The sequence below is a fragment of the Hakea prostrata genome, chromosome 6 (assembly GCF_041222555.1).
Source record: "Hakea prostrata isolate BN-2017 chromosome 6, UWA_Hpros_2, whole genome shotgun sequence".
Taxonomy (NCBI): domain Eukaryota; kingdom Viridiplantae; phylum Streptophyta; class Magnoliopsida; order Proteales; family Proteaceae; genus Hakea; species Hakea prostrata.
The window spans coordinates 14,672,340-14,697,789 of record NC_142605.1 but is presented as its reverse complement, the minus strand read 5'-3'; the positions used below and the strand labels follow the sequence as shown (position 1 = coordinate 14,697,789).

General features: G+C 39.4%; 1 protein-coding gene across 6 annotated transcripts in view; it reads right to left on the bottom strand.

The window, feature by feature from the left end:
- The window catches only part of LOC149012323 (uncharacterized), a 107,272-nt gene extending 83,981 nt beyond the window's left edge, over nt 1–23,291 (bottom strand). For 2 of the 6 annotated variants that reach the window (XM_089159701.1, XM_089159702.1), the window contains exons 1-5: nt 17,835–18,054; nt 17,612–17,693; nt 17,434–17,511; nt 17,259–17,318; nt 17,055–17,159 (exon numbers count right to left, since the gene is read on the bottom strand). In XM_089159701.1, coding sequence (XP_089015827.1) covers nt 17,055–17,159; nt 17,259–17,318; nt 17,434–17,511; nt 17,612–17,693; nt 17,835–17,947 — 438 coding nt within the window. In that variant the 5' untranslated portion in view covers nt 17,948–18,054. Of the gene's footprint in view, nt 1–17,054; nt 17,160–17,258; nt 17,319–17,433; nt 17,512–17,611; nt 17,694–17,834; nt 18,073–22,991 lie in introns of those variants that run through there. The other 4 variants (XM_089159704.1, XM_089159703.1, XM_089159706.1 and 1 more) reach the window with 4 other exon arrangements.
- Nucleotides 23,292–25,450: the final 2,159 nt, after the last annotated feature.

The following is a 25,450-nucleotide window of genomic DNA, read 5'->3' as shown; positions in this document are numbered from 1 at the left end:
TCCTCTGTAAAACTCCTATTCTAATTATGATTTTGTTCCTTTAATTTACTTTCTACCTTGTTTATTTCCTACTTCAGTCCCAGACTGGTTTTCTATTGCTTCTTGTATTTATATTTCTTTTCCTAGTCAAAGGAGGACTTGCTCAGATTGCAAAGTACAACACCCCATTGGAGGCTGTGAATAAAGTAACTTTCTCAAAGCAATTCTCTCTCTATCAATGACATGGCATCAGAGCTAGGCTCAAACATTGTCTCAAATCCCAATTGGAGGCTGTTCTCTGAGTTAGCTCATTACTGCTACCTGGTTCTTATCCAACTCATGTGAAGATTGGAAGCCACTCAAGCCCCATCAATTACCCAGTATGTTCTTACAGTTTTTTTTTGGAGATAGAGCCCTAGCCAAAGCCCTCGTCTTACCCCAACTTCAGGAACAACCAATGGATCACTATTGCTGCTGATGTAACCCAGGGTCTGGGCCAGTCTTCAGGATCCTCTTTAATTGGACCAACAGCACTTTGAGACTAAAACCTGCTGTTTGGTCTTGAATTCTCAGAGGACAGCAGCTAAATTGCACTAAAAACACTCAAGGAACCAAGCAGCTAGGTCTGAATGGGTTCCCAACTCTTGGATCTAGGTGTGGGTAGGCCTAGGGTATGTTTAGGATAGGATTAGGGCAGAATCTAAAGGAAAATATTCTGTTTTCAACAGTCTGCAATTGCAGCACTTTTGCAAGAAAAATTAGGTATCCTAATGTGTCTAGTCTCTTGGTTAGGGTCAAGGTTTGGAGAAGATAGGGTAGGGGGTGAGGATGCTAGTCTCAAAAGGGTTTACAGTTTGATTGAGGAATTTGGGAGTTACAAGAGTTTCAGTGAATTAGGATTAGGGTTAGACTAGGGTTTGGGTTGGTCCGATTGGGCTGAAATTGAGAGGGAGGGTCACTAGGGTTGGGGGAATGATGCTCCTAAAGTTTGGGACAGATCTAACTGTTACATTGCCGTAGATCTGACCTTCACTTTTAGGTCTAGGGAAAAAATTCAGAAAATTGCAGAAAAATAGAAAAATCAGAGTGACGGTTTGCTCATGATTCTCCAGTAATGGCATTTCTAACTAAATCTATGAAACCAGAATTACAATAAACTTCTCGTTGATTCTAACTGGATCAGGCCAGGTGATGGTTTGCACTTTGCACATCATTCTCCAGTAATGGCATTTCTAACTAGATCTATGAAACCAGAATTACAAAAAACTTCTTTACTACTAGTATTTGGACCACTGCTCAGAAGACTTATGGTAAAGTTGGAAATAGAGGCCTAGTCTATAAACTCCATAAACAAGTTCATGAGACCAAACAAAATAAGATGAAATTCTCTCAAAACTACAATAGCCTTAGTGCATTATGGCACCTCGCTACTGAATTGAATTTTGACGGGGCAGTGTGAAGGTGGGGGTCTCCATCTGAGTCCAGGAATTCCTGTTGGGAGAGTCTCTCTCTCTCTCTCTCAAATTCAACCATTTAATGGTCCGTACCAAAATAGCGTTGCCGCCACAATGGTCTCCCCAATACAGGAAAAGCACCATAGGAAGAAGGCATCATACCAATAATAGGAAGATTGTGAGGCACTAAGGCTAAATAGGCCCACCCATAACTTACTCCTAGGGTAAATAAGTATATCATCAATGAACACAATGACAAATTTGTCTAACATAGCGTGAAAGACTCAGTTCATCTAGCCCTCAATTGTATGAATTCAGCCTCATTGTAAGCAGCCTGGTCCATGATGTAGTCTACCCACTTTCGACAGAAGAACAATATCAGCTTACAGTTGTTACGATGATGTTTGATCACAGCCTCTCCTCGAGGCAGTGGACCTAGTCAGGCTATTTTTCTATTAGCCCTACTCAATAAGCCAAAAGAGGGTTTGAAGTAGAATATAGTTATTGACAACGAGTTTAGTGGATTTGAGTTGAGATAACTGAACTACAAGGGTCTGATTCTTCAGAAGAGGATATGTAGGCAGTTCAGCTTAGACGAATGTACGAAGTGTTTTCACACCATCGAGTCATCGACCAACATCAACTCACCCCAATCTTTAAGGAAGAGATCCACGATCCCAAGTTTTTTTTTTTACCCTACTCAGAAGTCAGAACATAGATCCGCCTAGTCATTTCGGTAGAGTTAAGTTGAGAATTTCGACAGGCCTTGACTTTTGAAATTTCCAGAACTCTGATGGTGACAACAAATCAAACGACACATATCTTGTTGCCACCCGGCTCTACAATGAAAGGAGAATGATGAGCTGCAGTTCTCAGAAATAGTATGAACATGTCTGGTTTGTTTTGCTAAAATGCAAGCATCACAATGAAAGTCATTGTTAGTGGCAGATTCAGCATGTCTCTTGAGGAAGGCAGTAATAAGAGGGTGTTCACAATTGGCAACAATATTGAACGAGGTAGCATGCTTCCCTATGATGAATGATTTATGTTTATTCTTCGACGTATACCTAATGATGCTGTTGATCATAGACCATCCTGTTGTTTTCTTGCTTGTTGGCTTCCTTTATTAGGCTACAGCAAGCAGTATATTTGATGTCAATTCATCGACACATCCATTCCTTGTAGAGGAACGCTAACTGCTTACTGTCTAGGAGCTGTATGTTACAACACATTCAAGCCAAATAATGTTGATCACATTATAGCCTACTGCAAACACCTTGATGAGACCCAAGTATATAATTTCCAAACTAGACTTAATATAAAGTATGATTCTATTCAGCTGCAGATTCTCAGCTGTGATCCCTTTCCAACTTAGAGGAATTATATATGCCTTTGATCACACTAAAGTTTTTCTTTTTTTTTGGGTGAATAAAAAAGTTCATTACCAGAAAGAGGGGGGGAAGAATACAATAGCTAAAAGGCCGAGCCCGACCATGTCTACAAGACCAAAGTAAAGCAAAGAGTAGAAAAATGGACTACAAAAAAGAGAAACTAAAAATTCAAGCCCAAAGGCCCAAAAGCCGATTGCAAACTATTTTTTTTTAATTTTTTTGCTTCTTTTTCCTCGAGGGAGGGAGCTCAACTTAAAAATCATCAAGGAAGGGATGGCACCTTTTGTTGTGCCAGAGCCTCTCCAATGATCCCAGAGAGGAGGGGAAGAGGTCTTGGTGTCAGAAGAGCCACCAGACTCACAAGCATATGCAAAGAAGGAATTATTGCACGGAAGGGGAAGGATCAAGCCTAGAAGAGGAGACTGGGCCGGTAAGTGGGAGAGAGGAACAAGGAGGAAAGGGAGGAAAGGGAGGAAAGGGAGGCCCAAAGGGGGAAATGGGCTTAAGAAATGGCCCTAAGGGGAGAGTATGGGAAGGAGAATAAGGCAGCCTAGGCCCAAACTAGAAGCAAGGAGAGATGGGGAGGGGAGAGGAGGGGAGGGATCCATTAAGATGTGGGGAGAGAGAGGAGTGGTGGGCCAAAGGGGAACCACACCAGAGGAGAGAGAGAAAAAGCGAGAGAGTAGAAGAAGAAGAAATCGAAGAACAAAAGAGGGCCATGGGAAGGGGAAACTAGAGTTGCAGAGGTAGTAAGCATAAAAGAGGAAATTAAGTAGGGCAGAGGAGGATAGAGGTTTGAAAAGGTCAACGATGCAAAGGGGGTGGTACCTCCAAAGACAACCAGAGGGGCAAAGGTCGTAGAGGTCAGTGGGCTGGGGTTGACAATGGAGATGTGATGAGAGAGAATTGGGGGGAAGAAAGAGAGTTTGAGGCCGACGATGGTAGGGAAGCACCAACTGAAAAGATAGGATTTCTAAGATGCCAAAGGAAGTTTCAACCAAAGTGGAAAGGACTGGAACTAAGATGGGGATTCTCGAAAAACCAGGATGATCAGCTGAAAGAGGGAGGGAAGAAGTTGAAGCAAGGGTATCCACGGCATCGCCAAACAAAGAAAAGGGTGCATTGGTTTCATGTTCGAGGATCTGAGGAATATCCTGCCCCTGATTCAGCGGAGGAGCAGCGAACTAGACATGCTCACGGGGAGGAAAAGGGTGTCAAGGAGGCAAGGGGGTACGGGTGATTCTAGGAACAAAAGAGGTATCCATAGAGGATTTGGGGGGGGGGGGGATGAGGAATCAGACTGCAATGATTATCAGGGCAGAAGGCTGAGTAGTAGCCAAAAACTTTACAATGGAGGCATTAGGGAGGGAGGTTTTGAAAGTGAATAGCTTGGATGAAGCCATAACCATTGTTGTCCTTGACGATGACAGAGGAAGGCAGCAGAAAGCAAGCTGAAACCTGGACGCAAATTCTAGCAAATGACAACTAAACTTCGTTGCAGATTTTTGCATCCATTTGGAGGGGTTTGCCGATGAGAGAAGCTATTCGGCTGAGACAGTGAAGGTTCCAAAAGAACCCTTTCTTTGATCAAGCGAGACGACTTACTTGTAGCGTCTCCAATGAAAATTCCAGCAGATATAAAGAGAGAACAGTGGGAAAATTGCAGCAGCTCTCGGCGTCTCTGTTCTATTAATGAGAAATAGTAGTGAGATAGGATTCTAGTCATGGAAAGGGAGAGAGAGAGAGACAAAGCAGTGAAGATACTTTAGGGATAGTGTTGAGATCTTGTGAGAATCCTGACTTATGTTTGTGTGACATATCACATAGCAAGGTTTTATTTATAATAATAGTTATGAAGAGCAAATATAATGATACCCGATGTGGGACTAAAAACATAAACAATAAAACTCTCTAATAGACCAAACTACCCCTAGACTCAACTTATAATTTACAACACTCCCCCTTAAATTGGTACATAGATATCTATCATGCCCAACTCTAACATACTACTAAATAACTTGATACTTAAAACTTTTTGTGAATACATCAGTACGCTGGTCGTTAAAGGTAATAAAAGAGATTCTAACCAGTCCAGACTCAACCTTTTCTTTAATGAAATGCCTATCAATTTCCACATGTTTGGTACTGTCAGGCTGAACTGGATTATGGGCGATGCTGATGGTTGATTTGCTGTCAGAATACAATCTTATAGGACCTTCTAGATTTGCTCCAAGTTCTTGAAGAATACCCTTCAACCGTTACACTTCATAAATACCTTTAGCTAAAGCTCTAAACTCTGCTTCAGCACTTGACCGAGCCACTACAGCCTGTTTTTTGCTCCTCCAGGATACCAACTTACCTACCTCCCACATAAGCACAATAGCCAACGGTAGACCTCCTGTCATCCGAACATCCAGCCCATTCTATGTATATTTTAATTCTAAGATGTCCCTATAAAAATATCAAGATACCTTTCCCTAGAGAAGCCTTCAAATACCTCAAGATATGGTATACTGCCTTAAGATGTGAAGAATAAGGATCATGCGTATACCAACTAACAAGGATGACTACATATGTGATATCTGGCCTAGTCTGTGACAAATAATCAACTTCCCAACTAAGTTTTGTAGTTGATTTGTCATTTGGTTCTCCTTCCCTAGCATTCCAATCTCTTCTAATATGTCCAATGTGTACTTTCTCTGAGAAAGTGACACGAATAGCAAAATAGGCTAACTCTAACCCGAGAAAATACCTAGTCTGCCCAAGAAAGTCTTTAAGACTGTAATTTCCTCTTCATTACTTCTTCTGATGACAATATCATCCATATATACAAGAAGTACTATAGTATAAGATCCATCCCGCTTGATAAATAGGTTATGTCTACATCACTTTTCTTATAGCCATAGGAAATCATTGGCTTGTGAAATCTTCCAAACCATGCCCTAGGAGACTACTTTAGACAAATTAAAGCTCCTCTTAACCTGCACACCTTCCCATGGGTCTAAACTAGAATAACCAAGGGGCACATCCATATATACTTTTTTGTATAGCTCTCTATGCACGAAAGCATTCTTTATATCAAATTGTTGAAGACTACACCCTTGGTTTACAGCACATGAGAGAACAACACAAACAGTATTCATATTGGCAACAGGGGCAAATGTCTCATAATAGTCAATGCCATAGGTTTGAGTTAAGCCCTTGGCTACCCATCTTGCTTTATATCTATCAATGGTCCCATCTTGCCTTATATCTCTCAATGGTCCCATCTGCTTTGTGTATTATTACAAACACCCATTTGCGTCCAACAATCTTCTTCCCTGCAGGCAAGGATACCAAATCCCACGTCTTATTTTTTCCTAGGGCTTGCATTTCCTCATCCATAGCTTTCTTCAAGTCTAAGTGAGACACTGCATCCTACCATGAGTTAGAGGTGGAAGACAGAGGAAATAAAGCTTTGAAATTCTAAGGATGGGGAATGATATGACATATGGTTAAAAATAGGGTGTTTGGTGTAGGCATGGTGGGAGATCTCTCGAGATATCTCGGTTCTTTGATAAAAAGACGAGATCAAGGTCGAGATTTGCGAAATGGGATATCTCGCTCGAGATCTCACCATATCTCGTTAGAACTCTCAATTTTTGCCCAATTTTTTGCGGATTTCAGCCAAAGCACTTGCAACTACTCTAAGCACATCTACAACATCAAAGGAAGCTCAATCATCCTCTACTTGTATTATGAACTTATGCGTTAATGACTTATATAGAACTTCTAACGGTTGTATACTTTTATCATTCTCTTCTCCAAAGTCAAGATTGTAATACTCGTATGAATGTTATCTTGATGACATTTAAGTTATTTGATGTATTTGATACACTTGATTTTCATTTATATGCCTTAATGATTTTATATTACATGTTATAACCTTGCATTCTCTAATCCTACAACATTAATGGTTTTATATTACATGTTATATAACCTTGCATTCTCTAATCCTACTGCATTAATGGTTTTATATTACATGTTATATAACCTTGCATTCTCCAATCCTACAGCATTTCGGTTTCACACTATGGGTAAACTTAGAAATCATACTTAGGGCTAATTTCTCACAAATCCAAGGCCACTAGTGTGATCAAAAGGCCATAAATAGACTAAATACCAAGTTTTAGCCCAACTGGGACCGTAAAAGCCACCAAGATGGGCTACCGAGTTGACGCCCAAAAAATGGCATATCTCGATCAAGATCTTGGTATTTAATGGTAGCGAGATCTCGCTCGAGAGCGAGATCACTTACCATGGGTGTAGGTGCGTGGTGGTTTTTTAATGCAATGGGCAAATCAAAATTAGAGATAAACTCACCAGGAGGAATTGTTGCTTCAGGACTAGGATCTAGTGCCTCCAATTGCCGTGGCTCAGAGGGGGGCTTCTCTGCTTCCTTTGATAGGTCTTCAGAAGAGGTATAGACTACCCATGCACATCATCCACTAGCTATTCCTATCCAGCCACTCCATCTTCCAATGGAAAATCTGCAAAAGAAGGCTCAATAGTAGGAACCTCAGGAGGAATTTCAAGGAAAACCGGAGCTTCTTCATTAAGACTCTCAAATTAATGAAGAGGAAGAGAAAAAAAGGAAACATGTTCCTAAAAACAACATTTATAAACACACAAAATTTACGAGATCCAGGATAGTGACATTTATAACCTTTTTGGGTAGCGGATAGCCCAAGAATATACACCGTAACCCTCTAGGATCAAGCTTTCCATGACTATGATGGTTCCGATTTGCGAACAAATGCAATACATCCAAAGACATTAGGGGTTATTGCAAAATTGGTTGAACCTAAGAGAACTCAAGAGGACAGCGCTGGTTTAAAACACGTGAAGGCATCCTATTAATGAGATAGTGACAGTTTGACCTACATCACCCCATAATCGAGGTGGCACATGCATAGTAAACATACGGGACAATGCCACCTTTAAGAGGTACCTAATCTTGTGCTCTACACCCCTATTTTGAGCTGTATCAACACAACTAGTTTGATGGATAATCCCCATGGTCAGAATAGTAAGAGGGAAAGCTACCACCTGAATATTTAGTCCCATTATTTGTCCTTATGATTTCAATTACAACCCCAAACTGGGTCTTAACCATACTGTGGATATTTTGGAAACAAAAAAACACATCACTTTTTTTTTTATGTAACAGGTAAACTTAAGCAATGCGGGTGCAACAAACATTGAATGTGACAAACCAACGATGGACAGATATAAACAAAGATTGAGAACCATACATCAGAATGAATAACAAAAAAAGGAACTTTAGTTCTGTTATCTAAAATGGGATAAATATGCTCTGTTTGCTTGGCCAAAATACAAACATCACAACGAAAATCATGTCAACAAAAATCATTCAATTGACACTTTTTAACCAAATCAGGAAAGAATCTTGACAAATTTGACAAAAGAATGTGGCCAAGACGATTATGCCACTGTAATAAAAGCACTAACACATGAGAGGATTTCACAGTTCATATGAGGTTAGGCAACTAATGGATAATAAATTAGCTGAAAATTTTAGGAACATACAAAATAAAGGAAATGGCAAGACTAGATGAACAGATAATGGATCCCATTCCAAAAATAGGGGACAAGGATCCATCAACTGTTTAAACATTCTGAGCAAGTGGAATAAAAGAATAAGTGTGGAATAAAGAAGATGAGCCTGTCATGTGGTTGGTTGTCCCAGAGTCAATTATCCACGAGGGATAAATAGAACTGACACGATGACAACCGAAAATACCTGTAGGAGGTTGGGAACGAAAGGTAGAGGTAACAGCAGATGCTACACTCGCGGTTGGGAGTTTCCCGGAAGAAGATCCACCAAGCCTAGTCATCAATTGACAAAAGAGATGTTGGATCTCATCTAAGGAAATAGGTGTTGGAGTAGATGTCTAGATTAGTTTGATTTGCATACATAATATTGTTGCCCCTACTTCCACTCTTACTTCCTCCACAGGAACTTACTAGATGTCCATGTAACTTCCAACACTTATCATTTGTATGGTGTTCCTTACCACAATATTCACACTTCACATGAGGTCAAGAATCACCAGAACTAGGTTTAGGATTACTAGAACCAGCAGCTAATGCCGACCTATCAGGAGTCTATGCATGCACCATAGCTATCTGCCGACTATTCTCTATATCAACCATAGCATAGGCTTGCTCTAAAGAGGGAAAGGGCTCACAGGAAAGGATGTGTGCCCGAATCTAATCATACTCTATGTTCAATCCTGCTAGAAAACCAAAAACTTGAAGCTTATCCTCCCACTTCTAACAAGCAATAGCATCTTCAGCCATGGTGGGAGATCTCGCTCTCGAGCGAGATCTCGCCACATAGAAAAACCGAGATCTCGACCGAGATGGCGAGATCTCGGTCGAGATATGCCAGAAAATTGGCGATAGTCTCGGTAGCCCATCTCGGTGAGTTTTAGGGCTCTGGTTGGGCTGAAACTTGGTACTTAGCCTATTTAAGGCCTTTTGAACACATTGGTGGCCTTAGATTTGTGAGAAAATAACCCTAACTATGTCTCCTACGTTGACCCTATGTGTAAAACCGAAATTCTGTGTAATGCAAAGTTATAGTCTTAGAGAATAGACAACATGTAATGTAATTATGTAAAGATATCAAGTAATTCAAGACTTCAAGTTAATGAGTTATCATTTATCAACCATCAAGTATCAAATACAAATATATAATAACATATTAACATTACACATCAAGTATTCAAGAATCAAGTCAACAAGTGATCAAAGTTCAAACTTCAAACTATCAAAGATTCAAAGTAATAAATTGTTAAACACTTAAATAGTTAAATGTCTTCAAAATTTTACAACCATAACTCCATAAGAATTAAGAAGATTACAACTTACAACTTACAACTTACAAGACTAAGAGTATCACTCAACATTCCGCATCAATTGATTCTGAACGGTGGCCACATATGACTCCCAAGTCAATTGATCACTGAAGTATGTCACATATCGGTTTATATGATCATTATATGTTTGCATGTCAGAATACTGGAGGAATAGCAGTCTGGGATAACCGTCAATCATGGGTGGGTGAAAGAGCCATTGTTGTTGTTGTTGTTCATATAGTTGTTGAGTATTTGGGTACGGATTTCTAAACCACTCATTTAACAACCCACCTTCACTCCCATATGCATACTCTCCAGGTGAAGGGTCTTGAGGAATAGTATGACCTCCATAAGAAGAATACCCCTGTGTCGACCCGGTCTTGTGATCCCCATATTGGTACCCCGATGATAGGCTCTGCTGTTGTGAATCACTCTGATCTAGGCTCATGCTTCCCATGTTCAATTCAAGATCATGCATGCTTGCATAAGTTGCATCATCATTCGGTTGCCCCTGCCCTTGCTTTGATCTGCTCTTCCGACTCCTACTATAAGTCCGAGAGATAGGGGAACTGTGGCTCACATGTGTCGGATGACTCGGACCTGGTGGAGGTGAGTCGGGTGACTCCCTTTGTTGCGCCGACTTCCACGGAAACACGACCAGCCGGCCGCCTCCACGACTCGAACTCGATGTCGATTTGGGCCACTTGGCCGTCCTGGTATGAGTGGTATCATCGGCATCATCATCCGAATCCCCACTACTAGTTGTCACCTCGGTTGTTTGAAGTCGACCGGGTGGCTCCACAAATGGTACGATTGATCCTTCGATGCCGCTACGGCTCGACCCTCGTCGGAAGATAGGTGCTCGACCACGACATCGGGCCCACAAGCGGCAATGGTAGGATCGGGCTGCCCTTCCGGCCCATCCGGCGTTGGGCCACCTCGATCCCTAACCCACCGATATATGACATCATCTTCCTCATCTTCGGGGGGCTCATGGAATATATCGATCAACTCAATCGGTTCACGATTGTCGTCATCTATATTATCTTGTATGTGCCCTACTCTCAATCTCGTGTTGTAATGCACATACACCAAGTTCTCGAGCCTCTTACTCCCCAACGTTCCGTACCTTACTATGGATGAGCGAGAAGGTGCTCCGGTTCCTCTCGCGACCGGAGGATGAGCAAGTCTGTGAGAGTACTTTAATTGCTATGTCCACGAGATTTGGCGCACTAATTCCATATAGAAACCACCGATCAATTGCATAACCAAAAATAAGAATGCATTAGGCAAGCAAATCTTTATATTTATATAACTTATCGGTTATCATTTATAAAGTTATAGACTTATAGTCTATAGACTTATAGACTTAATGACTTATAGAGTAGTAAACTATTTACCGGGATCAGTTTTTTCCTGGTTGCAAGCTGAAGGCTTTCCAAAACTCCGAGAGGCATCCCCGAACTCCCCGATCGTACACCAATTCACCAATTCTTCAATTATTGTATTATACTATTATCATGTATATGCTTAATGGCTAATGCACTAATGCAAGAAGTTGAAGAAACAATTGAATAAGTTCTCACCTCTCCATTAATTGTCCCTTGCATGATGGGATTTGACACAAGCTTCTCCACCACCTCTTGCACCGTGATCATCAACTTTACATCAAGCCCCGGATCATTCTTGTAATGGTACTTTGGGTTGAGGTAGTAAGCTTGCATTGTGGAAATAAAAAATTTGGTTAATGACTTAGTGATTTGGTTGTTTACTAACTTACTTGTTTATAAATTATAAGTTATAAGTTATAACAAATAAAGAATTTAAATTAAAGTATACAACAAAAACTTAAAGACTTAAAAGTGACTCACCAGCCAAGTGCAAAGGATGCATCAAGTGCATCTCCATCATTATCGATGATCTCTCGTAGGATTTGAAGGTGCTAGGGGCAGCAGCTCAACCAACTCTTTCATTGCTGGAGGGCGCATATATGTGGGGCATTGTGGGCTTCTTCTCCGAATCCACCATCCAAAACAAACACAATAGGCCATAATGCCGTGTCTATTCAGCGCCTCCAAAAGGAATCATCGGCAATGGTTTGTTGGGCTAATCGCATCGGGATGGCTAGATCCACGCAACCAAACCACTCCTCACTTGCAAACATGTGCCGAAGACCCACCACTTTCTGGAAGCTTCGAGCTACATAGTTGGTGGCGAATCTAGTCAATCCAGTCGACTAGATCACCCTACGTGGTTCCTCATCATCTTAAGACATAACCATGGTTATAAATAAAATTACTTACCCCAGCCCTCTACGACCACGATCGATTGACTCTCCCCAAGTCCTTCAACATAAGATCAATCGAAGAGCAGCACATGGTGTCCAAAAGAGGTGGATCTGCGCTCTTCTTCCTCATCAACATTTCACCAGCTTTGAAGTTTGCACCATTATCCGGACAATTTGGACCACATTCTTGGCCCTACCTCGAGTACCACCTCCCAAGAAGCTTGAAAGGTAGTCGGCATCTTGATCTTATCCGAGGCATCCACCGACTTGAGGAAGGATGTCTTTCCATGCAGCTCACCATGAAATTAATGATGGGGCAGTAGGACCGGTCCATCCATCACCATCACGGAACACCATATGTACTCCATTGTTCTTTTAATGATTAATGTATCATCCACCTCGCTACCGGGTAAATATTTATTCATTACTTCCCAACGTTGGGCCTTTAACCCCACACCGCCAGCAACTGCAGATCATCCCCCGATAGTATGGTGTTTTGGCTACATTGGGTGCAATGTTGTTATAGAGCATGAATTTGCTGATTGTTAACCAGCTCCTCCCCCACGCCCACCTCAGAAACATATAGGGAATGCTCTTTGATAGATGTCTTGTTGGTTGAAGAGGGAGGGGTCTTGGTCAAATGTGGAATCATAATGTGTAGTCTTCCTCCTCCCCCGGCCTCTCGGCTCGGTCCGAAAACTATGCAGGTGGCATGGATGCCCCCGACCCCGAACCACCGCCCCTGTTGTAATGCCTCACACTATCGGCATGGAGGGGCGCAGCCCATGCAGCCTTCATTTGTCTCCATTCGGCTCGTGACCAACACCAAACCCTCCTCCTCTCATCATCGCTTGATTCCATCAACATCAAGAGTAGGTCTAGATAGCAATATCCTCAAATCCCTTGCTTTGTGCCACTCTTCCTTTTTGTTCCTCCTCTTAAAGTTCTGCAATTGTTTTTGGACTTCATAAGGAACCCTGGGACACTTGGCAACATCTTTATAACCACCAGCCAAATGTTGCTTTAATCGGTTGAACCACCAGAATTCAAAGTCTTGAGGCAATACTGCACGGGATTTCTTCTTGTCGGCGAGGTGGATCCCCATGTGCCAAGCAATGTCGAGTCCCACTACCGGTGCGCCACTCCCACTAGTTGCCATTTAAGATTCAAATGTACAGCACTGAAAGTCTGAAATACATACATGAATCATGAATATTCCCAAATAATCATTAGAATAATTTTTAGATACATAAAAACATGTAAAAACAATTTATAAAACAACAAAACACACACTTTGTTCTAAGATAACATATATACACTGCTCAAACAAACATGTTAGTATTTTTAAAATAAACTACATAATATGAGCATCATTTTAAAAAAAAACAGATAAATTTTTAATAACATATTATTTTTTATAATTATTTTATGTAAAAATAATTTATAAAACAACAAAACACACACTTTGTTCTAAGATAACATATATACAATGCTCAATAAGACATGTTTGTATTTTTAAAATAAACTACATAATATAAGCATCATTTTAAAAAAAAACAGATAATTTTTTAATAAAATATTATTTTTCATAATTATTTTATTTAATTATTTAAATAAAAAAATACAGCAAGCATGATAATCAAAATATTAATTCATGAGATTGTAGCCCTCTAAATGTAGTTTAACATAAATAATAATCACATTCATATCATAAGTATTTATTTATAATCTTTAATTTTAATTTTTAGATAATATATTTTTAAATACGAAAATTCAAAAAAAAAATTAATAACAGAAAATTAAAATTTTTCCATGAAAGTGTAGATCTAAGCTTGAACATCAACATATATTTATATCACACTCATACAATCATTGTAGAACCTTGTATTTGAAAAAATCAAATTTGGGGGAAAATCTTACATTTCTTGAAGATCCTTGAAATATGCTTGAATCACTACAAATATGCTCAATTTGTTGTTGTAGATGAGTTGATGATGTTGCTATGTTGAATCCCCAACAAATCGGCAAATTCCGGCCAAAAATGAAGTTCCGGCCAATTTTGGTGATCCGGCGAGATAGAGGGAGAGAGAGGCTCGAGAGAGGCGAGATATGCCTCTCGAGCGAGACAAGGCCTTTAAAAAGCCTCAAAAGAAGAAAAAATGCCACCGTTAGCGAGATCCGCGAGATATTGGCGAGATCTCGCGAGATGGGCGAATCTCGGCGAGATCGCAATCTCGCGGATCTCGCCGAGATCTCGCTCGTTCTAAAAAGGCGAGATATCTCGCGGGGGGGCGGGGGGCCCCCCCGTGGCGGGGGGGAAGAGCAGGGGGGGGGGGGGGGGGGGAAAAGGGGAGGAGGGGGAACCACCCGGGGGGGGGGGGGGGGCGGGAGGGGGGGGGGGGGGGGGGGGGGGAGGAGAGAGAAGAGAGGGGAGACTCTGTTATGCTTGGTTCAATGGAATTAAGAAGAAATCTCATGACCAAACATTCATCTGTATACCACTTGGTAAATTGCAAACTAGGAGAGGAAAGCTTCGTAGAGGTTCCATCAAGATGGCCAGTAAGACCACGAGCACGAACTGCAAGAGAAATAGAATGAAACCACCATCGATAATTGGTCCCATTCAGTTTGACAGTAGTCATCTGAAGTGGAGAAAACTCACGATCCCATGGAATAGATGAATCGAAAAAATCATCAGATATACCAGAGGATTTCGGAGAAATTGGGTCAGCCATCAAATACTAGAGAAGTTCAGTGAAATTGGGTCGGCCATCGAAGGAACTAAAGAAGAAAAAATTTCAGGTAAGGGGAAAAAAATTTAGAACATGGAGAGGCAGGAAAATTAAGAACAGCCTTGCATGGTGATTACTTTTCTGTTCCTTCCTTTTTTTTTTTGGAACAGCCTTTGAAACATGCAAGGCTAAGGGTTTAGTAGGTGAATGGGTGAGGGTTCAATGGGTCCATGGGTTCATAGATTTTTTTTTTTTATTATTTTACTGGTTCAATGCAATGGGGTTCATTGTTTTTATTGGTTCAATTCAATGAGCAAGGGCCATGGTTATTGTTTTCAATCACTGGGTATTTACGGTGCAGGGAAGAAGGCGGAAAAAAGAGGCAGAAGGAACAATGGTTTTTTTTTTTTCCCCTCCTTGTGATGGGTTCTGGTGTGATGGATTCAGGGTTACGGTGATGGAAGAGGATGAGTTGCGGTCGCTGGTTGGTTACAATCAGAGTATCAGGTGGGCGATGGCTGCTGTGATGAAGAAGAAAGAAGAAAAAAGAAAAAACCAGAGGGCGATGGGCTACTGTGATGGTGCTATGGGTTGTGATCATTGCAGGTGGGCGATGGGGCGATGAAGACAAAGGAAGAAACACAGAGGTGAGTCGATGAGTGTTTCTGCGATGGTTCACCCTTTCTCTCCTTTTTTTTCTTGTGCTCAGCAATGCATCAGAATTAGCTCTGACACTATGTTGAGATCTTGTGAGAATCCTGACTTATGTCTGAGTGACATAGCAGGGATTTATTTATAATAATAGTTATAAATGAGCAAATACAATGATATTCGATGTGGGACACATAAAAACATAAACAAGAAAGACTCTCTAATTGACCAAACCACCCCCTAGACTCAACTTATGACTTCCAACAGATAGCTAAATTCAGCCAACTTAATTTGGAGATGATTTAGAATTAATACAGACCATTAGACACTAAGTAGCCTGGTGTCATGTTTCTAGACTAGAAGGTGAGGAAAATTGAGGATTAGAAATTGAGAGGATAAAGATCCAGGAAAACTGCACTAACCTTTTGTGTAAGATTCAGTTTGGGGTGAAGCCCCACACTCCCTCCTACAACTTCTTATAATCCTAGACTAAGGAAAATGATAATAATCTTTAACCCAACAGCGAGAAGCGTACACATTTATTGAAATGCATGAATCCAAACCACATCAAAAACCTGAATCATAAATAAAGAACCCTTCTTCATTTTCACCGAATACCAAAACCCAACGCAATGGCCCCCACATCATAAAATTTTTACAACAAATAGAAGTATTTGAATGAACAAAAATTATAGAGCAAATTGCATTGGCACCCCAAAATGGAGGGCCTTAAAGCACTGACAGCCCACTTTATGTTTAAAAAGCACAGAGACCCCAAAATTGGATTTTCATTGGATATATTTGTCCAATATATCACTGAAAACCTTTCAGACACTGTTTATTATAGGAATATTTTATAAAATAAATAGTGATTTAACTATTTTCAGTAATAAATTTGACAAATATATCTAACGAAAATTCAATTTTGGGGTCTCTGTGCTTTTTAAACAAAAGTGGGGTGTCAGTGCTTTAAGGCCTCCATTTTGGGGTACCAATGCAATTTGCTCTTTTTTTATAATATACATTTTTGTGCATCAAAAAAAAGTAAGATTGTAATACAACTAATAGCCCAAAGTCTCATGCACGTAAGATTATTGAGGGTAAAAATGGAAAATTACAATTAAAAGAAAAATCAAACTACATCACCAATTGGATTCCTTAAAGGAGTATAGTAAGAGAAAAATGTTACAACCTCGTTCATCAAAATTTAAGAATAGAAAGATCTTAGTCAAAAAAATTGCCTACATTAAATAACTTTTAATCACTTCAGTTCCATTAACAAGCTTATCCAGAAAGAAACTTTAGAATATACACCAAAAGCAAATAGAACCCATGTACCTACTAACATGGCTTAGGAAATTCAGAAGCAACAGCCAATGCCACCAGGACCACCACCTTTTAATTTATTCTAGTAAATGAATTTTCATCTCAGAGCATGGTTCAAAACAATAAAAATATGTATTTCACTCTTCTCAACTATTACCAATTTAAAATTTTTCATATGAGTAGCATGTGTAAACAATGATAATTTTCATAAGTGTCAATCCCTTATGAAATGTCCTCCAATGTTTAGTGGAGCCATGAATGCATCAGATTCTGACTGGGGTATGGTGAATACCTAAGGCAATGAAAATTACCTTCATTTCATAAGCTAGTCTTAGATTTTCTTCAAGATCACCCTTTCTGCGAGCCATTTCTGTTAAAGCCGAAGTTATAGCATCCCTCTGCTTTTCGTCAAGTGCCTGTTGCATCAAAGAACATTGGTTTATAATTCAGGGAATACATTTCAAATGAAAATACAGATAATGCATTTCCCTGATACAGGAGGTATCTATACAAACCACTCTCAAATCAGAAAATTTTCTCTCCAATGCATGCTTCTCATTCAGCAGCTGCAGCTCCTGGAGACCAAGGAAGACCCAAGCAGTTCTTGCAAGTGAGATGAAGACAAAAGTACTGCTTTTCAAGTGAAATCATTATGCTTATAAAAGTTAAAAGATTTTTTAGATGTTGCACCTTGAGACAAGCATCAGAAATTTGCTCACGCAATAGCAAGATCTCCTCTTTCTGTGCCCTGAGTCTCAAATTAAGTTCCTGATCAGATCCAATTAGGATGATATGAAACAGCTCCATAACAAAACCATCGTACAAAAAGGAGCAAATAAAGAACCCCACTGGAAGAAATGACAATTACCAAAGCCTCTTGTTCTGGAGAATAATTGGCATTTTCATCCCCTCGAAAGTTCCTAGAACTAAAATGCCGTTCAGCAATATGCCTGAAGAACAAACCAAAGTTTGACTCAAACCCAAGATATCGGATTGAAATTGTAAAACTACCCCTGCTCTGTTTTGAGAAGTAGATTATTTCTAAGCAAAACCCCAAGTCATCCTAGTTTGCTAGAATTCATCAGTATTACCTGCTTGATGAATCAGAACTTGGTGTCCTAACACCATCATCACTATTCACAAACATATTGCTGTTGGAGGAATACATAAGATGGGCACCTGTTGGTAATCTTGAAGAATACATGACTACATGGCAGAGAAAAGTTTCCAGTTTCCACGACCATCAGGAGGAGCATGCCTTTCACCTATGTTGTTCTTCCATCTCCCAGTTCACATTGATAAAATCACAGCAGTATGATCCAACACCTACTACCAAAATTTATAAATTTGTATCACAGCATTAAATAGTTAAAAAAATCAGAAAAGCAGAATTCAAAAATAAAAATCTATAGAGTTTAGACAACAAACTAGAGCATTAAGCATCTTAACTATTGTTAATCTTGTTACTTCCATGCAAGCATCATAGGCATGCCTATGCATCTCTTCATATTACATAAGCACTATGTACAAATACAATAGCCTTCCATCTGAAAATGAAGGTTAGGCTTCATAGTCATCAGGGAAAAACATTGAAATGATAAATGATAGTAACTGTCAGTTTTAGGAGAACCAAGGAAGAACAGAGAACAGAGATGAAGGAAAGAAGATGAAGGGAAGATGAGATGGAGGAGGGAGAGTTGCATCAAATGCAGCTCTCCCCCTCACATAGCTGCTTAAATATCTAAAGGAAATCCAGATTTTGGAGAGTTCCTACATCTGGTTACATTCAATATTATCAAAAACAGAAACTAATCGTCCTAAGTGTCAAAACACAAAAGATTAGAAAAGACAACTGCAAGACATGTGAATCAAAACTACGGATCAAAACCCATGTGCACATCCACGTTTATGTAGCCCTACTTGCTACCAGTAATTACCACGAACAACAGAAACAACTTAACCCAATCCCAGCTAAATGGGGTTGGTTAAGTGGATTGTTGCCCTCCATGTAGAAATTATACAAAGAGTATATTATTTATGAATCCCCCAGCCCCAAAAAAGAAAAAGCTCAGCCCATGCGTTCTGCATTGCAGGAAGAACCGCACCCATGAAACTCTTCAGTTCTTGGTGTCATGCTGTACCAAGAACTAAAAGAACTTTGTGTCCAGCAGTCTCTACCTGGTGAAGTGTCCCTACTTTTGGGACGCTAAATCAAAAGGGAACATCACCGATCATTTGCCTACATCCGTTATTGCGTAAGTTATTTGTTTTACTAGCCAATTTTGACACACGGTACTCAAATAATGTGTAGAATGAGCAATGTTACATTAAATGCTCAAAACATTTACTGCAACCGATGTTGCTAATCCAGAACAACAAATTCGGTGCTTCTTATTTTTCAAATGATGAAGATTTAAATATGTTTTAATAAGCCTAAAGCAAGCTTCCTTTATGTTTTAAAAGCAACTATAGCCATGTTCACACCAAAATATCACACTGAAACCCCAAAAAATGACACAAATTCATCAACATTTCAGTCATATCTACCTAGTTGAGACAAGTTTTCTACTACACTTACTATATCCTTTATAGCTTTCCCACAGAAGTAAAATAACATGGCGTAGATCGTCTGTCTGAAGCAGAACCAACCCAATCTATATCTGTGTACCCTTCTATTCCTAGATGAATGTGTTTACCACATAAGAGACTTTTCCTTGATTTCAAACATCTGACAATTCAGTATACAACATCAAGATGTCCACTACTGGGAGCATACATGAATAATGAATAAGTTATTACCCCAGCTACATAGGTAAAGTCTGGCCATGTCAAAGAAAGGTAGATCAGCTTATCAATCAATCTCTATTCTCTAGTATCTCCCAGTATCTATAATGGGAATCCCACAATCTTTTTTTGCTTTTTTTTTTTTTTTTTTTGGGTGTTGGGGGGGGGGGCGATGAATTCCCACAATCTTCACCAGGCCAGTGATAGACAAATTTAGCGAACATAACATTCTTGTTTCTATGTATAGGCCAATTACAAACTTCCTATGGCATATGTTAAACCCTCTTTTGGACCCTGGCAACTCAAATCCTAGGAAATACTTTCAAGAGTCCAAGATCATTAATTTCAAATTGGTTGGCAAAGTATAATACAATTTCAGCTTCTTAATCCCAATAATAACAATTTCATCAACATAGACAATAAGAACAGTTATAGTTCCAATACCTTTATTGAGGAATAAGGCATGGCCATTTTTTAGAATGGCTTGTATAATCCTTTCAACCCAACCTTTTGGAGATTCTTTTCAGTCCATATAAGGCTGTCTTCAGAAAGCAAACCTTCCAAGGTTTTAGTTGTTGGAATATTGCCCTAGAATCAAGCTCACTCCAAGATCCTCTCTCTTGGGAAACAGCAGTCTTCTTGGGCTGGGATGCCTTCAGTGGTTGGACTTTGGATAGTTTAAGGGTTCACAAGGGTTAGGTATAGACCTAGAAGGGTTCAGCCAGGCTTAGGGTTTAAGGATTTTAGATTTTGAAGTTTGGAACCTTGCTGTAACTTAGGCTTCAGGTCTGGGAGTTAGGTCCAGGGTTAGGTTAAGGGAATTTCAGCGCTAAATTGGGGGACTCAATAGGGTTTGGCTGCTGTTTGTTGGTATTTTCAGGTTAGGATATATAAGTGAAGGTTTAGAATATAGGGTATTAGGATTTCGGTTGGATTAGGAAGGGGGCTGCTGTTGTTGTTTTATAATTGCCGGCCTAATCCTAATAGGTTTGGGTTGGTTTGAAGCTTCCTACTTCGTGAAGGACTCTTAGGGAAATCAACTAGGATTAGGGAGAGGTAGACTAGGGATGGGAGATAATAATCCTAAAACAGTTTGAAGTTCAGTTAAGGATTTTCAGAGTTATAGGGTTATAGGTAAAATTAGGGTTTAGGGTTTCTAGAGGTTGAAGATGAAGTGCAGGAAAATCTAAACCTAATGGCGGATGACTTAATGGAGGAACCAGAAAAAGGAGTAAGGTCAAGCAAAGGATGTGATCCAACTGGAAGAGAAAGGGGGTGGATTGCGGGTGGAGATCTAAGAGTTTAGAAGGGAGTGGGTAGGATGGCTGCCGTAGGGAAGAGGGGAGGGGTTGGGGATGTTTGCGGGTAGGCTAGAAGAAGGGGAAGAGGGTTAGGAAAGGGCTGGGTTGATGTTCACTTACTTGGAGATGAAGGAAGGTTTATGGAGTTGATGAATTACTGCTGGAATTGAAGAAGTACTATCGGAGCTTGAAGAAAACACACTCACAAAGCTGACACAGGCTTCCCCAAAGGAAACCCACAACTCTCTTGCCTCCAAACTCTCAATCATAATTTTATTAATCAATTCAACTTGTTCATTATAGAGAATGAATGCTTCATTTAAAGCCTCTAAAAGGAAATAAACTAGGACTCAAACTAGGAAACCAACTTGGCTTCAAACTAACACTCTAATTCTAAGTATGACTATGACTTGACTAGAGACTCTAATTTAAACAAGGATTATATCATATCTTATTCAAGAAAGATCCAATCTGGAATCTAAGAGTAGATATGGAATCCTACCAAGAAGTAGACTGAAACTAGGGGATTCCCATTTCCCACACAATCAAGGATTCACACCCTAACAAGGACTGTTCAATATATCACAAAATGATGACTCAAATAAGAAAATAAAAGTAGATATAGAGTGCTAGTAATAAGCTGGACCTAATGACACTATGACCCTGGACTCCACGAAAATTGGCAAAATGACCAATATATCCCTGATTTGGGGAAAGCAACCCTAGGCCCTATGCAAACCCTGGAAACAGTTTACATCACTTTTACTTTAGGTGCCCTAAATTCCAAGGTACTATTACTTGAAATGCCTTCATTTAGTAGACTAGAAAAACAATATTTCCATCCCCCTCATATCCTCATCCCTTATACATACTCACAATTTTCACTTTAAATACATCTAACATGGACTAACTCTACATTCTTCCTTTCTCTCATTTTAATTGTCTTAAAGAGAGTTTTTCCCAGTCCACAAATGCCAGATTATAGTAAAATTATTAGTATTTCTTCACCCTTGCTTTTGCTACTATCTTGTTAGCTTCATTTCTGGGCTTTCTATACCTATTCTACATTCTTAATCCTTTACTATGTCTTAAACCTAAGTTTTAAGCCCTAATAGCTGCTTTAACCTGATCATCCCACTACCAAGTCCCTCGAGAATGAAATTTTGATCTTGATTCACAATTTCACATAAAACATATTTAGCAACCATATTACAAGCAATCATCTCATTCCACATTGCATTAGCATCTGCATTAGAGTCCCACCTACCTCATTTGACCAGACTTATCAGTAAATGACTACAAGATATTTCTTTTTAACCTCCCCACTATAACAAATAATCTCACCTTTTTTATTATTCAGCATAATAAGACACATATTCATGACCACTAATCTATGTCATGTGGTCAAAACTCCCTCAATATTACCTAAGAAAACTTACATAACAATTTATCAGATCTTCAAGTCAGAATAAAATTTTAGTTGGTTACCATAATATCCACTTTTGAAGATAACAGAATGGTCCCCTCTCTTTTCGAAGTACATGTTTAAATTTCATAAATTGATATAGCAATTGATAGAACACCCAATACCTTCAACTTTTTAAGTATCCCAAGTTTTCCACGAAAATTCTACCAAAAAAAAGTTTTCCACGAAAATGAAAATAGAACAATTTAACAATATACAACTTTAGTCAAGAATATAGATTGGACGCTGAAATTAATCAGAAGTTGCAATATGAAAATTCTCACTGCTTCAGAAAATGACAGAAGCTATGAAATTGAAGCTGAAGCCAATCAAGACTGTGAAATAAAGCGGACATTTTTAATTCGTGAGACTGAAGACAATCAGGAGGCATACAAAAGACTCTGTAATAAAGCGGACATATTTTATTTGTGGACTGAAGAAAATTTCACAAAATAAATTTCATCACAAGATTTCACATAAATAGAAAGAACAATTTTTATTAAGGACTAATGATAAGCCAACAAGAACAGAAAGGGTCACTGATAATTACGATTAACATAATGATATTTTTTTTTTTTTGGGGTATTACATAATGAAATTTTTATGAATAGAACTAAAAACAAACCCTAGTAACAGAGCGACTCTTATCTGTAGCACTGTCGAAAGAACTACATTACGGGAAGAACCATAGAGGTTACCTGATTTGCAGAACGTCAGAAAATCGTCCGACTCTCTTTGATGCAGAACTGGATTTCTTGATCCACTTAGAAAGCGTAAACTGAGAATGAGAATTGATTTACAATCAAATTAACGGGTTGTTTAAGGTTTTTCGAAACTTCCACCTTATTACAGATACACGTAAGTGTGAAATGTGAGCAGAAAGTGGAAAATCAAGCGAGGAGAGAAAAAACAGAGAATAATGAATATTGGAAATAACTGTTTGACTTTTTATTCTCTCATTTTATATTTTTTTAAAATTAATTTTGATAATTTATACGGTAATGACAGAAACGTGAAGAAGGATAACGAACTCCTTTCAGAGTGATTGCGATGCAAAAATGGAGAGGGTGCTCTTTCCTTCCAAGCCGTCCACGTGCGTTTCGTGGTAGTTGTAGGGGCCGTGGTGGAAAGATGTAGAGCACCAGTTTTATTTTTGTCTTTTTCCTTTTTTACGCGGTAAAATGAGCCACTATGAACTAAAGAGAAATATAAAGAAAACTACGTCCGAGCAGTGTGAACGTAGACGTTTCACACCAAGGGATGGAATTTAATTATCAGTCACACATGTGATACATGAGTTCTTCTAGGTTAGGATATGGGCAAAATCCCGAAACCTTGGAAAGAAGGCTATAAGCATACCATAATTATGCGATGACAAAACTTATAACCATGGAAAGTTATTTCGCCTACAATGAGTAACAATTAGAAAATGCCGAAAATCCAGCGAAATCCGGCGATATCTCGCTGGAAAATCAACACTGATCGCCTCTTTCAGTCTTTCTCTTCTTTCTCTCCGTCAATCCGAGGGAACTCCAGGTCTCCATCAGTGCTGCCTTTGGTGTTGGTGGTGGTAGTATGTCTTTTACCGGCGCCCAAAGGCACCACCGGCAGCAGCAGCAATAGCGATAGCCGTGGGAGAAGCAGGGAGAAGAATGGAGGCGACGAAACCTAGGGTGCCTACCTGAGCCTACCTGAGCCTCGCTTTATCATCTAGATGTAGATGCGGTGACTTCTAGGCTCGCACCGCAGAGTTCGTCCGACCGACCGTCCATGGTGAAGATGAAGATGAGAAGATGAAGATGAGATTATGTACACACAACCGTCATTCTCAGTCATTTATGAAAGTATAAACATTTGGTAAATCATACCTCTTTACCTTTTTGGCATTTGAGCCTCATGTCACATGGCTCTTAAATGACCATAAAATTGTTTAAAAAAGCACAAAAAACAAAAACCCTTAAAGCAAACATAAATCCGATTTGACTAATCGACTTTTCACATAATATTATTTTATGTAAAAAAACCAAAACGCATGTGGGTTTGAATTTTTAATAACAATTTGGGGCGAAATCTCGGCGATATTTCGCCCTTTCGCTCGGTTGGGTAGCGAACCGAGCGATTTGAACGAACTATCGTTCCTTGCTTATAACCATAAAAGCCTACAATGAGTACAATTATTCTACCAAAAAAAAACAAATGAGTACAATTATTCACAAAAAAAAATGAGTGGAATTAGAAAATGAAAATAGCAATATATCTGCTAAAAGCACGGGTCTAACAACGGATGATGGATAGCAAGGCGATACACCATATGGCAGACGAGTCTGGATATGCGATCCCGACAGGGAGCGCTTCCTGACCACAAAAACCTGTGGGGCCCACGATGAAAAATATTTTTTGAAAGAAAAAAAATTTCACCAGTGGGACCCACTAGTTTTAGTCAAGCAATAAAATATCGGCAAAAAAACAGAGAAACCCTAGTCACCACTAATGCAAGGCTCAACCCCCAAATTAGGCTGCGTTTGTCTACTGGAATAAAGGTGGAGTAGAAAAAAAAAGTAGGAAAATTCTCAAGTTTCTTTAAATTAACAAACACAGCTTGTTTTTCCAACAAATTGCAAAGAAAACTATGCTCGACAACTCCTAGTTGGGATCATCTCCCCGACAGCTTTGCAACCACATAATGCAGTGGGGCCCCTGGTAAAAAACAATAAAATATTTTGAAAAAAAATCATTAATTTCACCTATGGGCCCCACTACATTGTATGGTTGCAAAGCCGTTAGAGTGCTCCCCCGACGGGGAGATGATCCCAACTCGACAACGCCACACTAGCTTCGACGAAAACAAGTACATCCCTCTCTAATTATATTATAAATTCTAAAAATATAATAATATTGTATTACAATTGAAAAATAAATATTCTTAACTAATATGGAGAACTTGATGTTGCAATTGAACGATCCATTAATGAATGAAATTGAGTCACACCTTGAGTATTGCCTTTAAGGTAATTGATGCACCCTACTACCAAGGGTTCTTCATACTACCACTTCCAAGATAAATCAACATCCAACTAGAAGATGAGATAGTTCTTTTAATCATTTCAAAGAGTTAAAAGCTACATCACAACATTAAGACAAACTCAACATAATAAAT